We start from the raw sequence: 14,650 nt of genomic DNA on the forward strand, positions 1-14,650 counted from the left end.
CCGGCGGAGCACGTTCTGCGTCCGCCACCAGTCCCTGTTCCGGCGGAGCACGCCCTGCGTCCGCCACAAGTCCCTGGTCCGGCGGAGCACGCCCTGCGTCCGCCACAAGTCCCTGGTCCGGCGGAGCACGCCCTGCGTCCGCCACAAGTCCCTGTTCCGGCGGAGCACGTCCTGCGTCCGCCACCAGTCCCTGTTCCGGCGGAGCACGGCCTGCGTCCGCCACCAGTCCCTGTTCCGGCGGAGCACGCCCTGCGTCCGCCATAAGTCCCTGTTCCGGCGGAGCACATCCTGCGACCGCCACAAGTCCCTGTTCCGGCGGGGCACGCCCTGCGTCCGCCACAAGTCCCTGTTCCGGCGGAGCACGCCCTGCGTCCGCCACAAGTCCCTGGTCCGGCGGAGCACGCCCTGCGTCCGCCACAAGTCCCTGGTCCGGCGGAGCACGCCCTGCGTCCGCCACAAGTCCCTGTTCCGGCGGAGCACGTCCTGCGTCCGCCACCAGTCCCTGTTCCGGCGGAGCACGTCCTGCGTCCGCCACCAGTCCCTGTTCCGGCGGAGCACGCCCTGCGTCCGCCACAATTCCCTGTTCCGGCGGAGCACATCCTGCGTCCGCCACAAGTCCCTGTTCCGGCGGGGCACGCCCTGCGTCTGCCACAAGTCCCTGTTCCGGCGGAGCACGCCCTGCGTCCGCCACAAGTCCCTGTTCCGGCAGAGCACGCCCTGCGTCCGCCACAAGTCCCTGTTCCGGCGGAGCACGCCCTGCGTCCGCCACCAGTCCCTGTTCCGGCGGAGCACGCCACGCGTCCGCCACAAGTCCCTGTTCCGGCGGAGCACGTTCTGCGTCCGCCACCAGTCCCTGTCCCCGCTGCGCCCGGCCCGCCGCCGCTCCAAGTCCCGGCCTCTGGTGCGCCCGGCCCGCCGCCGCTCCAAATCCCTGCCTCGGTGGTGCCAGACGGCCCGCCGCCACCCCACTTCCCTGTCCCGGCGGCGCCCGAGGACACACCGTCGCTTCCTGTCGCTGTCTCGGCGGTGCTCGACGATCTGCCGTCGCCCCAAGCTCCTTTTTCGGCGGGACTCGACGATCCGCCGGCGCTCCAGTTTCCTGCCTGGGCGGTGGACGACGACCCGCCGTCGCTTCTCGTCTCTGCCACAGCGGCGCCCGACGAAGCGCCGCCGCTCCCGGTGCCTGTCTCGGCGGGGTTCGACGACCAGCCGCCGCTCCACGTTCCAGTCTCGGCGGCGTTCGATGACCGGCCGCCGCTCCACGTTCCTGTCTCGGCGGGGTTCGGCGACCGGCCGCCGCTCCACGTTCCTGTCTCGGCGGGTTTCGACGACCAGCCGCCGCTCCACGTTCCTGTCTCGGCGGGGTTCGACGACCGGCCGCCGCTCCACGTTCCTGTCTCGGCGGGGTTCGACGACCGGCCGCCGCTCCACGTTCCTGTCTCGGCGGGGCTCGACAACCGGCCGCCGCTCCACGTTCCTGTCTCGGCGGGGTTCGACGACCAGCCGCCGCTCCACGTTCCTGTCTCGGCGGGGCTCGACGACCGGCCGCCGCTCCAAGTGCCTGACTCAACGATGGCCGACGACCCACCGCCGCGTCTCGTCCCTGCTCCGGCAGCGTCCGGCGATCCACCGTGTCTCGTCGCCGTCTCGGCGGCGTCCCACGTCCCTGTCTCAGCGACGCTCGACGACCAGCCGCCGCTCCAAGTTCCTGCCTCGGCTGCACCCGCCTCGCCACTGCTCCAAGCTCCTGCCTCGGCTGCGCCCCGCGACCCGCCGCCGCTTCTCGTCTCTGCCTCGGCGCCGCCCGACGACCCGCCGCCGCGTCTCGTCTCTGCCTCGGCGCCACCCGACCCGCAGCCGCCTTTCGTCTTGCCCTCGGCGCGACACTCCATGCGGCTGCAATGTCCTCCCGGACGCCCGCCTGAATGGCCACGGCTAGACTCCCTGGTCTGGCCTCCCGGACGCCCGCCTGAAGGGCCACGGCTAGACTCGTTGGTCTGGCCTCCCGGACGCCCGCCTGAAGGGCCACGGCTAGACTGGCTTGTCTGGCCTCCCGGACGCCCGCCTGACCAGCGTTGATTGCGGACTGTGGTCCCGCCTCCTGGCCCCCTTCCGCCCACCCTGATTTTGGACAATTTTCTTTTGTTTGTGTTTGGGACGTCTGGGATCCGTCCCTTAAGGGGGGGGTACTGTCATGGTTTAGTATTTGGTTTCATGTTTTGGCCTTGTTCATGTGTCTTGTCTCGTCTTGTCTATTGTGTCCACCTGTGCTCGTTTACCCAAGCCCTAGTGTTAACCAATCCGGTCCTGCCAACCCTCCATGTCTTGTCCAGGTGCTCCTCGTTGTCTCGTCAATTTGTGTGTATTTAGTTCCCTGGTTGCTTTCAGTTCTTGTTGGTTCATTGTCATTTTCAATGTCGCTTGTCCCTGTCGCTTGTCCCTGTTGCCTGTCCCTGTTGCCTGTCCCTGTTGCCTATCCTGGTCATTAGTTTCCTGTCGTTGTCTAGTTTTTCCAAGTTCCCTGTTTGCCTTACTTTTCTGTTAATTAAATGCCCTTTAAGTTACCCCTGCCTTGCTTCCTTGCGTTTGGGTCCTCACCTTCCTCAACCCTGACAAGTGTAACAGTTTAGACAAAAGTAGGGTGTAAAATCTGGGATTTACCTACTAGAATAGTTTGGAAATATTAGTGGTTAAGTGTAATAGTATAGTTAGTGGCGCAAAAGTGAAAGTGTAATAATGTGGACATGAATAGGGTGTAAAATCTGGGATTTACCTACTAGAATAGTTTGGAAATATTAGTGGTTACGATACGGTATAAAATCTGGGATTTACTTATCAGGACACGGTTTAAAATCTGGGATTTATGTGTCTGTGTGGATGTGAAGGCTAAATTTGTTCTGCGTAAAAAGTGTGTTTGGGACATGCGCGAGTGGATTTTGATTTTAAGATGGCGGAGGAGAGGAAGTATGATAGTTATCTCGGGTGTGGCACGTCAGACGAACGGAATGAAGTCTGGTCGGAGATTAATGGTCATTACGCTAAACTGGAATCACAGTTGATTAGTGGAATAGAAAGTAAGAAAATTAAGAAAAAAAAGAACGGAGTCAGAAGTTGTTTTTGAAATTAAAAAAGGATTAATTGTTTCGCGGAGAGCCCGGAACATGGGACATGTTGAAGTTAGCGCGGCAGTTACAGAAAAAGGAAAGCAGAATGTTGTCAGATATTCGAGATATGAAGGGAGATCAGAGCCAAGCCGGATGGCAACAGCGTCATAAACTTAAAAAGGAAGTGAAGGAATTGGAGAAAGAGAGACGGGGCATTCACCAATTGGCAATTGTTGCCACTGCGCTGGGGGCGATAAAAGAGGAAGAGAATGTGAATGAGGTGCAGGCGAGTTTGAGAATTGATCCGGACATTTTGGTTTGTCCGGAACCGAGATGTAAGAGGCATTTTATATACCAGTGCCGCATCGACATGGACAAAGCAAATAAAGATCAAAAGGAATCTGACGCTCTGGCGACTAGTTTGGGTAAACTACAGTTGGCAAAGTTGCATGGTGAGGCAAAACAAGAAAAGGTGAAACAAAAACAGATGTATCAAACTCCAGTGGGGGCTGGACGGCGCCAAGGTTAAGGGTTCCGTGGTAGATACAGAGGGCGTGGTTGTGGCGCCCCCCCAGGCCGGGGGCGGAATGGGTTCGCTCCAGGGACTTGCTTCAACTGCGGGTCCTCTGACCACTGGGCACGAGATTGTCATGGCAACCCACCACCAGGGGGGAACAGCAGAACCAGCAAGCAGGGCCACCACACCAAGGGGGACCGCAGCAGCCCCGCCCGTGGCCACAGCCGAATCCAAGGGGTTAGTATTACCAAGCTGACCCGTGGTACGGCCCAGACGAATAGGGGGGAGCACCGGCAGGAACATGTAAACATTTCAGACACAAGAGGCAGACATCGATGGCAGTCGTTAACTGATTGAAAAGGCAGATATGCTAAAGCACAGTCCTTTTGTTTCAGAGGTGTGTTGTGTCACAGCACACCTCCTTTGATGTTGCAGCAATGGAATCCAGGCTTCAGGCGTTCGCTCTCTGGGGGTCTTCTCATGTGGCCGAGCATGGGTCGCACTGTGGAGCAATTCTTTTGCAGTGCTAGTGGAGTAAGGTACGGGATAAAATATAGATGTTCAACCTAACAATAAATAAAAATTAGCAGGGAATTAGAACACAAGTTCGACACTGAAACGTGCAGGGGACGCCTGGGGAACAGCAGGGCAGCGACAATCTTTTTAAAATTTAAATTTTTAAGCAAAGGGATTAGGGTTTTGGGATAAGTTTTAAGTGAAGTATTTTATGAACATGTTGAAAGAAAATCTTTGGAACGGGGAATATCTAGCAATTGGAGATTGGTGTACCAAATATAAAGTGGGACTAAATATTTTTGTAGATGATTTATTAACTGATGTGTATTAAATGTGACAAAGGTGGAAGACAGATGTTTTATGACGGTACGACGTGAACCCTGACATGACAATTTTAAAGGACATGACAGCATTCCATAAATACCAGACTGCTAACATCCGCATCTATGAGCAGTTTGATGTCACAGGTGCAGTTTCGTCAGCTACGTCCAGGAGAAAAGACATCATGGGGAGTGAATGGGAAAATCAAGAGACCCACAGTTGTAAATTTTGGCATATGCTGGCTAAATTGAGGCAAAATTATGGATCTGCCAGCACAAATCTCAGTGGAATCAAGGCGGACGCGCCAAGGGAGGGGTCTCTGTGCGGAATTGGAAAGTATCTTTTTGGTGAATGAAAGTGTGAAAGAAAAAGTGTTTGTATGCATGTGGTTTGAGTGAATGTTTAAGGGACGGGCCTCAGGAAAGAAACACAGAAAATTGATTGAGGACACTGGCGAGCCCTTACAGTACTTGGGATGCAGTGGGTGGACAGGCCTGATCAACCTGAATCCCTATTGCACTCCCAAGTATTGATTTTCAAATTGTTATTGGAGAAAGATTGGAGTAATTAAATTCAAACATCAAGTGAATGGTGATTGACGTTATTACACTAAATTTATGCAAAACTGAAAGTTTCAGAATGGAGGTAATTTGCCCCTTCTCACTGGCAAGTGCCACTCCTCCAGTTCTCTCCACAGGTTTGAAGTGACATGTGACCTGTGTGACTAGACGGCCGGAGAACGCTTCAAATAGCGCCTCACCACGCCCATCCCGGAGGTTCTCCTCATCAAGGAGGGAGATATAAGATATTCTAATTTATGGTCCACGGAACAGATTAAGATATAGTTGTTGCTTTAGCCTGCTCATGTGCCCCACAGGTTTTATGATTATTCACATTGGATGCGCGACGAGATAACATACACCCAGTCCAGGATAGGGCAAAATTTTGTTATATTGTTTAGACTTTTCCATAATATACAGCGGTGGCGCTGTTTTTATGGAAAGTTACTCACTTAACGCAAGGGTAGGTTCGTTGTAGAGGGGATAAAATTTACTTAACAGGAACTGTCCTCACTTGAGGCCGAGGCCAGACCTGCTGACCAGCATAATGATTGTTTCAGAGGGATCTCGTTCACACCTTTGTTGCAGCCTTGATCTAATCTTCCTGCATTCCTCTCCTGAGGGTCTTGTCATTAGCATGGTCCAAACTTCGGTTACACTAAAAGGATTTCATACATTTGACTATTAAAGGAATATAAGAGTTTGAGCTGCACATAGTTCATTAGATGTTGCTGCATCCAGTGTATGAAAATGTGATACTGTAAAATGCTGAGAGTGTGTGTGGGGGTGAAACTGTGTGTGTGGGAGCATAAGCAACAGAATGGGGGTTGCGGGGGTTGTGCAAAGATGGAATGTTGCAGGATCACCAGAAGGAGGGGAAAGCCGAGATGAACAAAGCACAACCAGGAGGAGTCGCCACGGGATTCGGCGGGAGAAGAAAGACCAATAAGAGCAAGCTAAATTTAACTGCAGGATACACATAGCCAATAGAATCATGCCAGGATGCCTTTGTCTCTGTGCCATTTGCATATTGTATAGTATGAATCAGTACTGGGCAACTCGGGTAGTACATTCGCTGGTGGCAAGAGAGGTGTAGAGTTGTATTGAGAGGGACCCGAGACCCAGGTGCCATGTAGAAAATCTGAGTATTGGGAATGAATCCACTTGTGCGTGAAAATGCCGGCTTCCTGATACCTTTCTATTGCAGAACGAGCGCGCGTATTGTTGGATGAGTGAGAGTTGGGTAAGGTCGCAAATTGGAATCAGATTACTAATTTGAGTTTACATTGGGTTAAAATTAAATTCTAACATTGATATAAAGCTAAATTCCAACACTGACCATAGCAGACCGGTCAACGAAGTCGGGACCGCGGTAACAGAGGTAGGGGTGGTTATAGACAGGGGTTGTGAGTGGGGTGTGCGCTTGCTGCGGGGTGTGGGGTCACTGGGTGATGAGCTGTCCATGCCGAGCCACTTTCTGGAATGTGACATCCTCTGGTCCGGTGCCATATCTGTAACAAAGAGCTCCACCAGCGCAGGGGGCGCCACCGTTACCCACTCCCAACGCACTCTTGACACAAACCCGCTGGTACCCCATTCCATGACAGGGGGCCACGGAGCTTCAGCGTGCGAGGACTAGCAGGTCCCAGCATTCCGGGGACGGTGGATGGACAAGTTTTCGATGGTGCTGGATATTGGGGCGAGCTATGGGCTCCTTCCGCAACTCCCAGTGAGCCATGTGGACTCTCGAGATTGCCTGAGTCACTGCCATTGACTGAACGAACACTGGAATTCGAGTGGCATTTCCGGATGGGACTGAACTTGACTGTGCATATCCTTCGGAGGGAGCATATGTGGTGCTCTCCTCCATTCCAGTGACCGAACTGAAATATCTGAGGACAGCTCTGAAACCTGGTTCTCCATCCTCCCGCGGTGGGTATGCCCTGTTCCTGCTCTGGTCTGAGTGGTGTAGCAACCTCCACCCATTCAATTCACCAATTGACATTACATTGTACATGTGGTCACACATGGTTTGATTTATCAAAATGCAGTCATTTAAATTTAGTTAGGAGTAGATCTTCCATTAGGATTATATATTTGTTATGTCTACCGGCGTTGCCTCGCACGTGTGCCTTGTCCCTGAGCAGAGGAAATGGTATAAATTGGTCACTTTCACCGAGCCATAAATCACATTGAATATTGATGGGCGCCATCATACTAAAGGTCGAGGCCCCATAGTTGTTGAATACTCCGCGTCACTATTCAGCACCCACTACAAATTGTTCGGTTTTGGGAACATCACTAAATTTCAAAATTACCCGAGAAGGGTCGCCCGGAAGAGGTAATTCTGTGTGAGTCTCTGCTAGAGGAGTTGTGGACCCAGGGCCAGACTGATTTGGGGCTCGGCTCCACAATTGTTTTTAATGTCTCTACCCCCTCCCCCAGTTGACAGAATCAGTGTGGGCTCGGCCTGGAGGTGGATTGAAGCATTTGGGAGACAATAGGAGGTGAAGACTGCAGCGGTCTTGGAGCTGTCTATGTCTTGGAGAGCACCTATTTTTCCCGTTTAAAAAAAAAAAAAAAGAGGTTTAATTTGGAATTTGCGTTATTATAGTTTTGGGATTTTTTATTTTAAGTGCGAATGGTTACTATTTCATTTGGGTTGCTTTAAAAATTTGTCAATAATAATAAAAAAAAAAAAGACAGTCAAAATTGTAACGTTAGCTCGAGGCTTAATTTGTAATCTCTTAACACAGTTAGATATTTGAACTCAGTGAACTCAGCATCACTGGAGTCGGACACCACTCCGTACGTCTCCCTCCGGGTGCTTTCCCGGAGGTGGACTCAATCTCGCTGGAAAGGACAGTTTAGAGTTCTGGCTAGAACCTCACACGCGTCCAATTGGAAACTAAAGGACAAAAGTGATGCAATTACTCACAGTTGCGCCGGGCCCCAGACTTTGTGCCTGCCAATGGTGAGCTTAAAGGTTGACCGCCCAGGTCAAGAGAGGGAATGTGTAGATGGCAAGAATTGGATCAAAGTCGGACTCGAAAGTGTCTGAACAAAGACGACGACGATGCAAATGTTTAACTTTATTTACTATTTTGCTTGCTGGCGTGTGCTTTGTGTGGACGATGTTGGCGTTTGAACATAGGATGCAGGATGACAGAAGTGATGGAGCGAAAGGAGAACGGGTGATGGAACGGTATGGTATGGAGCAGAGCGAGCTGGTGGTAAGAAGCTGACACAGACACAACAACTAATGCTAAGTCTGAAATGTAAACAACCGACACAGGTGAACACTTGGGTGACAATTTTTAATTGGACACACCCGTGGGATGATTTGGTAATCGAAAAGAAAAAGCCTATTTTTGACACCCAAGTTGCAAAACAAAATTTCAGCTGCCTAAAGTTAAATGGGACTGGCCCTAGGATTGGAAATATCCAGGAGTCATGGTGTAATGAAAATGTGTCCTTGCCAGCAGGAATCCCTCTCGCTTGTGCTGATGTTTGGCTGTGGTGTGGAGCGAAAGTGCTGTACGATAGGCTTCCCACCAATGCCTCAGGTAAGTGCGCCCTGGTAACGCTGATCATGCCAGTTAGTGTGACAGCCTTAGATCTGGCCAAAATGGTATGGGAAGGCGTTGGACAACGGAGAAGAATCCCCTTCCTTAACAGGAAGAGAAGGGACATGCAAAAATGGTTGAATGCAGGAGATTCCACATATATAGATGCAATTGGAGTTCCAAGAGGGATCCCTGACGAATATAAATTGGTGGATCAAATTGCGGCAGGATGGGAGAGTCTTTTCCTGTTCGTTACAGTAAACAAAAATGTGGACCGGATTGATTATGTCCACTATGATGTCCAACGATTGGCGAACTTCACCACCTCGGCACTCCAGGCAGTGCATGAGCAATTGGCTGCCACGTCTCTTCTGGCATTCCAAAATAGAATAAGCTTAGATATGGTGTTGGCTGAAAGAGGAGGAGTGTGTGGTATTTTTGGGGATCAGTGTTGTACTCTGATTCCCAACAATACGTCTCCTGAGGGTCGCCTTACCAAGGCATTGGAGGGTGTGCGCACGCTAAGTAACAAAATGAAGGAGCACTCAGGTGTGGACACCAGTTGGTATTCTGACTGGTTGAACATCTTTGGTAAATATAAAAGCTTGATTGCGTCAGTACTGATTTCTGTTGCTGTGTTTGCCGCTATTATGGTGTTATGCGGATGTTGCTGTATTCCATGTATCAGTTCATTAACTGTTAAGACAATAGAACGCACATTGGGGCCACTCCCTACGGGTGGCCAGTACATGATGATCCCTCAAAAGGACCCCCAGGAGGCGGAGACAGCCGTGGCCCTCCGGGAGTCCAGGATGTGAGTATGGGAAGATGGCCTCAGGGACCTGAAGCCTTGAGGAGGGAATGAAATTTTCTACAGATTATTATTCTTTTAATAATTGTTTGAGGAGTTTTAGTTTTATGGCAAGTTGTCTAGCTCGTGTGCAACAATAAAATATGGTGTTCAAGTGATGACCTCAGGTGTCTGAGGTCATGAGAGGGATTAAAGGATAATGTAATCATGGCAGTCAATCTAAACAGAACAAAGGGTAGACTGCTAGGAGCCACTATTGTGATCCCGGCATGGAAGTCCATTGTTTCAGAGGGTTCTCGTTCACACCTCCTTTGTTGCAGCCTTGATCCAATCTTCCTGCATTCCTCTCCTGACGGTCTTGTCATTAGCATGGTCCAAACTTCGGTTACACTTAAAGGATTTCATACATTTGACTATTAAAGGAATATAAGAGTTTGAGCTTAACATAGTTCATTAGATGTTGCTGCATCCAGTGTATGAAAATGTGATACTGTAAAATGCTGAGAGTGTGACTGGTGGAGCGAAACTGGTTGCGGGGGTTGGGCAAGAATGGAATGTTTTAGAAGCAGACGGTGCTGAGCGAGACGAGATGACTCCGGGAGCAGTGGATGAAGGTGCGGCCATCGGGGGATCGCACGCAGGAGGAGCCACGGGATTCGGCGGGAGAAGAAAGACCAATAAGAGCAAGCTAAAGTTAACTGCAGGATACACATAGCCAATAGAATCATGCCAGGATGCTTTTGTCTTTGTGTCATTTACATATTGTATAGTCACTACTGGGCAACTCGGAAAAAGTTCAGTTCGACCAACAATAGTTCAATTGCCACCAGCGCCCTGTAGGTCAGCAGCACCAGTGGCGGTTGTTGTTAACCCGGGCCTTGACCGATCCAATATCTAAATCATATATTTGATTTGCATGTTTGATTTGGCCAAAGTTTTACGTCGTGTGCCCTTCCTGACACAACCCTTTGTATTTATCCAGGCTTGGGACCGGCATAAGAAGACACTGAATTGTGCCCCCTTATGGCTACATTTTTTAGACTGTCTGTGATTAAGGGCTATATAAATAAAATTGACTTGAGATTTATTTGGCCTTTTATTTTTAAATGCCACATCAGATTATAATGAAAGTACTTTGGTTGGACGCCTGGAGTGGCCTAGTGTATTCCAGCACCAGTCTGGTTGCGGGATCACAAAAACTTAATTTTTAATGATTTTTCTAATATGGATGTAATGGTCAAACATTGATATTTCTTTCGCCTTTTATTTTGAAATGCCACATCAGATTTTAATAAAAGTACTTTGGTTAGACGCCCGGGGTGGCCTAGTGTGCCCCAGCACCGGTCTGGTTGCGGGATTAAGAAAATTTAATTTTAAATTATTTTTTTTAAATCAGTTGTAATGTCAGTCAGCCATTGATGCACAGTTAACATAAATTTCTCTTTCTATCTCAATTCAGAACATTTCTTGGTGAAATTCTGAGACAGTTTGCATTCCCCCTGGGTGAACAGAGAAGTTTAATAACATTATTTTAAATCCGAACTACTGACGTGCATACATTAGTTTGTGAGCTTTTATTTTAAAGGTGGCCAACAGCACGCGCTTTCGGCGCATTACCGTAACGCACCGTGATGCACAGTATTAAAAATAACAGTGTCGGCTGGCTTGACTTCGTCTTTGCGAGTGGAGGTTGGCCTGACTGTAGTAGTTTACTAGCACCGTTCATGCGCGCCTTAAAAGTTGGTTGAAGAGTGTGTTTGCTTTTATTTTACAAATGTATCCCACCACCACTTCCTTTGTGACATTTCTTACTGTTTGACAGTGCCCACGTAAAAGAGTACCCCTCCTCCGACCAGATCCCCTCTTCGTAGCTCGAGTTGTCAACAATATTTACTAAATAAAGTTATAAAGTTTAAAAAAAAACAAAAAAAACAAGCCCTGTTATCCAAGTACTTCCGGGTTATCTTGTTCCGATAGAATAGGAAAAGAAAATTCAAATTCCAAATCGCGAATCCGAAGAGGGTATTTCTCGGGTGGCGCTGTCTTGTAAACAGAAGATTGAGTTTTGAAGACGATACAGATGAAGAAACGAGATTTGGGCCTAGAGTGTCCTCTTATCCACACCCGGAAACGAAAGCGGCAGTGGTGCGCCAAAAGTGGCAAAGCAGGAGAAAAGGCTAACTCACCAACGGCAAACCGTGTTGTTCATATATACATACCAGTGTAGCATAAATTATACTTCAGATGCAACCAGAACATATGCTATGATATGATTTGATTCACAATGTTTAAATGATTTTCTGTGACTGCCGAAACAGTGGAACGGGATCAAACCAGGTAACTATCAACAGCTATGTTTACTTATAACAAGACGAATTGGTGCATTTATCGTATCTATTTTTAAATTGTTAATCTCAGTCGTTGTTACAATGTACACCTGCTTAGTATAAGAGTTTTTTAAAACTACGCCTGGTCACAAAGTAGACGAAGTTCCTTGAAAAGAAAAAGAAAGCAGTAGCACGTTATACCGCCTCGATTGACAGCATAATCTCGTGTTGTCTTGTTCGCGAACGATTTGTTAAAAAATAACGAATCTTTTATTTAACGTAACGTACGTACGTTATATTAACGTAAATGAAGTGATCACTTTTGTTTGTGTGTGTGTTGAGGCTGGGTGAATAACGAATCGGTGAACGAATCTTCGAACTATATTTTTGATGTCCTGATTCTAATGATTGATTCAGTTCACTTCAACGATTTGTCATGCCCATCACCAGGATGAGCTCCTTGTCGATGTTCACATAAATCGAGGAACAGAGTAGGACTTAATTTCAACTTTTCCACATCGGATGGCCAATCATGGTTGCCAGTACCCCATTTTGGCCAGGGTTGTGAGCGCCCTTTATTGATGCTTGCAGCTTTATCTATGAGGGCCTGAGCAGCGACTGCTGCACTGCAGTCAGGCCAGCCTGTTAACTGTGCATCAATGACTGACACTTCAACTGATTAAAAAAAAAAGTCAATTTTCATCATCCCACAACACCTGATTTTAAATAATCATTAAAAATGCAGTTGTCGTCCCGCAACCAGACCAGTGGTGAAGCACACAAGGACACCCCAGATATCCAAACTAAATACTTTTAATAAAATCTGATGAATAAAAGGCAGAAGAAATCCAATTTTTTACCCTTACACCTGATTTAAAAAAACAATTTTATTCTGAAATTCCACATCAGATTTTAATGAAGGTACTCTGGTTGGATACCTGGGGTGCCCTCGTGTGCCCTAGCACTCGTCTGGTTGTGGGATAACGAAAACTGGATTTTTAATGATTGTTTTTTAAATCAGGGTTAAAGGGCAAACTTTCTGATTTCTTTAGCTTGTTATTTTGAAATGGTTGCCTGTCACCAGAGAAGTTGTTTAATAACATTTTAAATCCAAACCACTGACGTGCATGCATGAGTTTGTGAGCTTTTATTTTGAAGGTGGCCAACGGCAGAGTGGTACTACGCAGCAGTAGTATCGCGTCCAACTATTTTCAGGATCAGCAAACCAGAATTTCTCTATTGACAGAGGAATAACTACACACAACCTGTCTCGTCTGACAGTGTGGAAGAAGTGAAAATTTTATTCTGAGGCTACAAAGGATGAAAGGGGCGGCACATCATACGCATGCATGTGACAAAGTATTACATCATAAACGTATACGTTACAAAGTAAGGACTTTGAGAGCACATCTTTAACACCCCCACTTGCTCTCACATTATTATTTTGACCACTCTAAACATTGTATTTGAACATACCTGTTAGTTCCAAAATATGAACTTGGCAAATGTATTCAACTTAACTTTTGTTGCTGGTTTTGTCAAGACATCTGCCACCATGTGGTCGGTTGGACAGTATTCCAAACTTGATTTTCCCGTCATTAACAGTTGACCTGATAAAGTGGTACTTTATGTCAACATGTTTGCACCTTTGCCTTTTTACAGGGTTTTTCGCCAGTGCTATGGTGCCTTGATTATCCTCAAAGATAATTGGTCGCTCATATTGATATTTGTCAATATGGCCCAACAACTGTACTATGTACAAACATTCTTGCATTGTGGCAGCTAGAGCCATATACTCTGCCTCACATGTGGATAATGCAATGGTATGTTGTTTCTTCGTCTTCCATGAAACAACAGGGCCATTTTTGTTCAAGCTAATACAGTAACCTGTTGTGCTTCGTCTATCACTTGTGTCAGCTGCCCAATCAGCATCACTGTATGCTTGTAATCCAAGTTTTTCATCACATTTAGTGAAGCAAAGTTCCTTGCCAGTTGTACACTTTAAGTACCTTAAGACGTGTTTTACTGTAGACCATTGTTCTTCTGTTGGCGTAGCTAAATATTGGGATAACTTACAACAAAACTCAAATCAGGTCTTGTGCACGTAGTTAAATAAATTAAGATACCCACAGCCCCTCTGTACTTATTGACGTCACAGATCTCTTCTGTGTTCCCAGTATAGTCAAGTTTCTGTTCACATGGTGTCATTCTTGGTTTACAGTCGTGCATGTTGAATCTTTCCAGTAGTTTTTCAACATTTTCCCTGTGTCATTTTTATACACTTGTCATTTTGTTTGAAATCAATACCTAGGTAGTGGTTCAGCTTTCCTAAGTCTTTCATCTTGAATTTTGCTGTCATCATTTCTTTCACGTTCATTAACACTTTTTCATTGCTTGCGGCAATAATCAAGTCATCAACCCATATTATCATGATCAATTTGTCATTATTGTTCACTTTTGTATAAACACAATGGTCAGCTGGGTTTTGCACAAATTTGTTTTTGTACAAATATTCATGCAGCATTTTATTCCAATTTCTTACGGATTGTTTTAGTCCGTAAAGTGACTTTTGTAACTTGCATACCAATTTCTCTCCAGTGCTTGATTTGACTTCATAGCCTTCTGGCTGTTCCATGTAAATTTCACAGTCAATTGGTGCATTCAAGTATGCTGTTTTGACATCCATCTGATGTAGAATCAGGTTATCTTGTACTGCTATTTGCATTAGCACTCTAATGCTAGTCATGTTCGCGGTGGGTGAAAAAGTCTCATCATAATCTACACCCATCTTTTGACTATATCCCTTTGCAACATAACGTGCTTTGTAATTCTCACATCCTTCCGTATTGCTTTTCAGCGCATACACCCATCGACCTCCCACTGCGTTCTTACCTCTAGGTAAGTTAGTCAGGGTAAACGTGTTGTTTT

The 14,650-nt window shown here is 47.5% G+C and overlaps 1 protein-coding gene across 5 annotated transcripts in view; it reads left to right on the forward strand.

The window, feature by feature from the left end:
• The first annotated feature begins 11,346 nt into the window (after positions 1-11,346).
• The window catches only part of mapkap1 (MAPK associated protein 1), a 141,772-nt gene continuing 138,468 nt past the window's right edge, over positions 11,347-14,650 (forward strand). For 4 of the 5 annotated variants that reach the window (XM_088280984.1, XM_088280981.1, XM_088280986.1 and 1 more), the window contains exon 1: positions 11,347-11,732. In XM_088280984.1, coding sequence (XP_088137110.1) covers positions 11,688-11,732 — 45 coding nt within the window. In that variant the 5' untranslated portion in view covers positions 11,347-11,687. Of the gene's footprint in view, positions 11,733-14,579; positions 14,621-14,650 lie in introns of all 5 variants that reach the window. The other variant, XM_088280982.1, reaches the window with a different exon arrangement.

The sequence above is a fragment of the Idiotropiscis lumnitzeri genome, chromosome 18, assembly GCF_059441095.1.
Source record: "Idiotropiscis lumnitzeri isolate Australia: NSW breed Sydney's pygmy pipehorse chromosome 18, RoL_Ilum_1.0, whole genome shotgun sequence".
NCBI lineage: Eukaryota > Metazoa > Chordata > Actinopteri > Syngnathiformes > Syngnathidae > Idiotropiscis > Idiotropiscis lumnitzeri.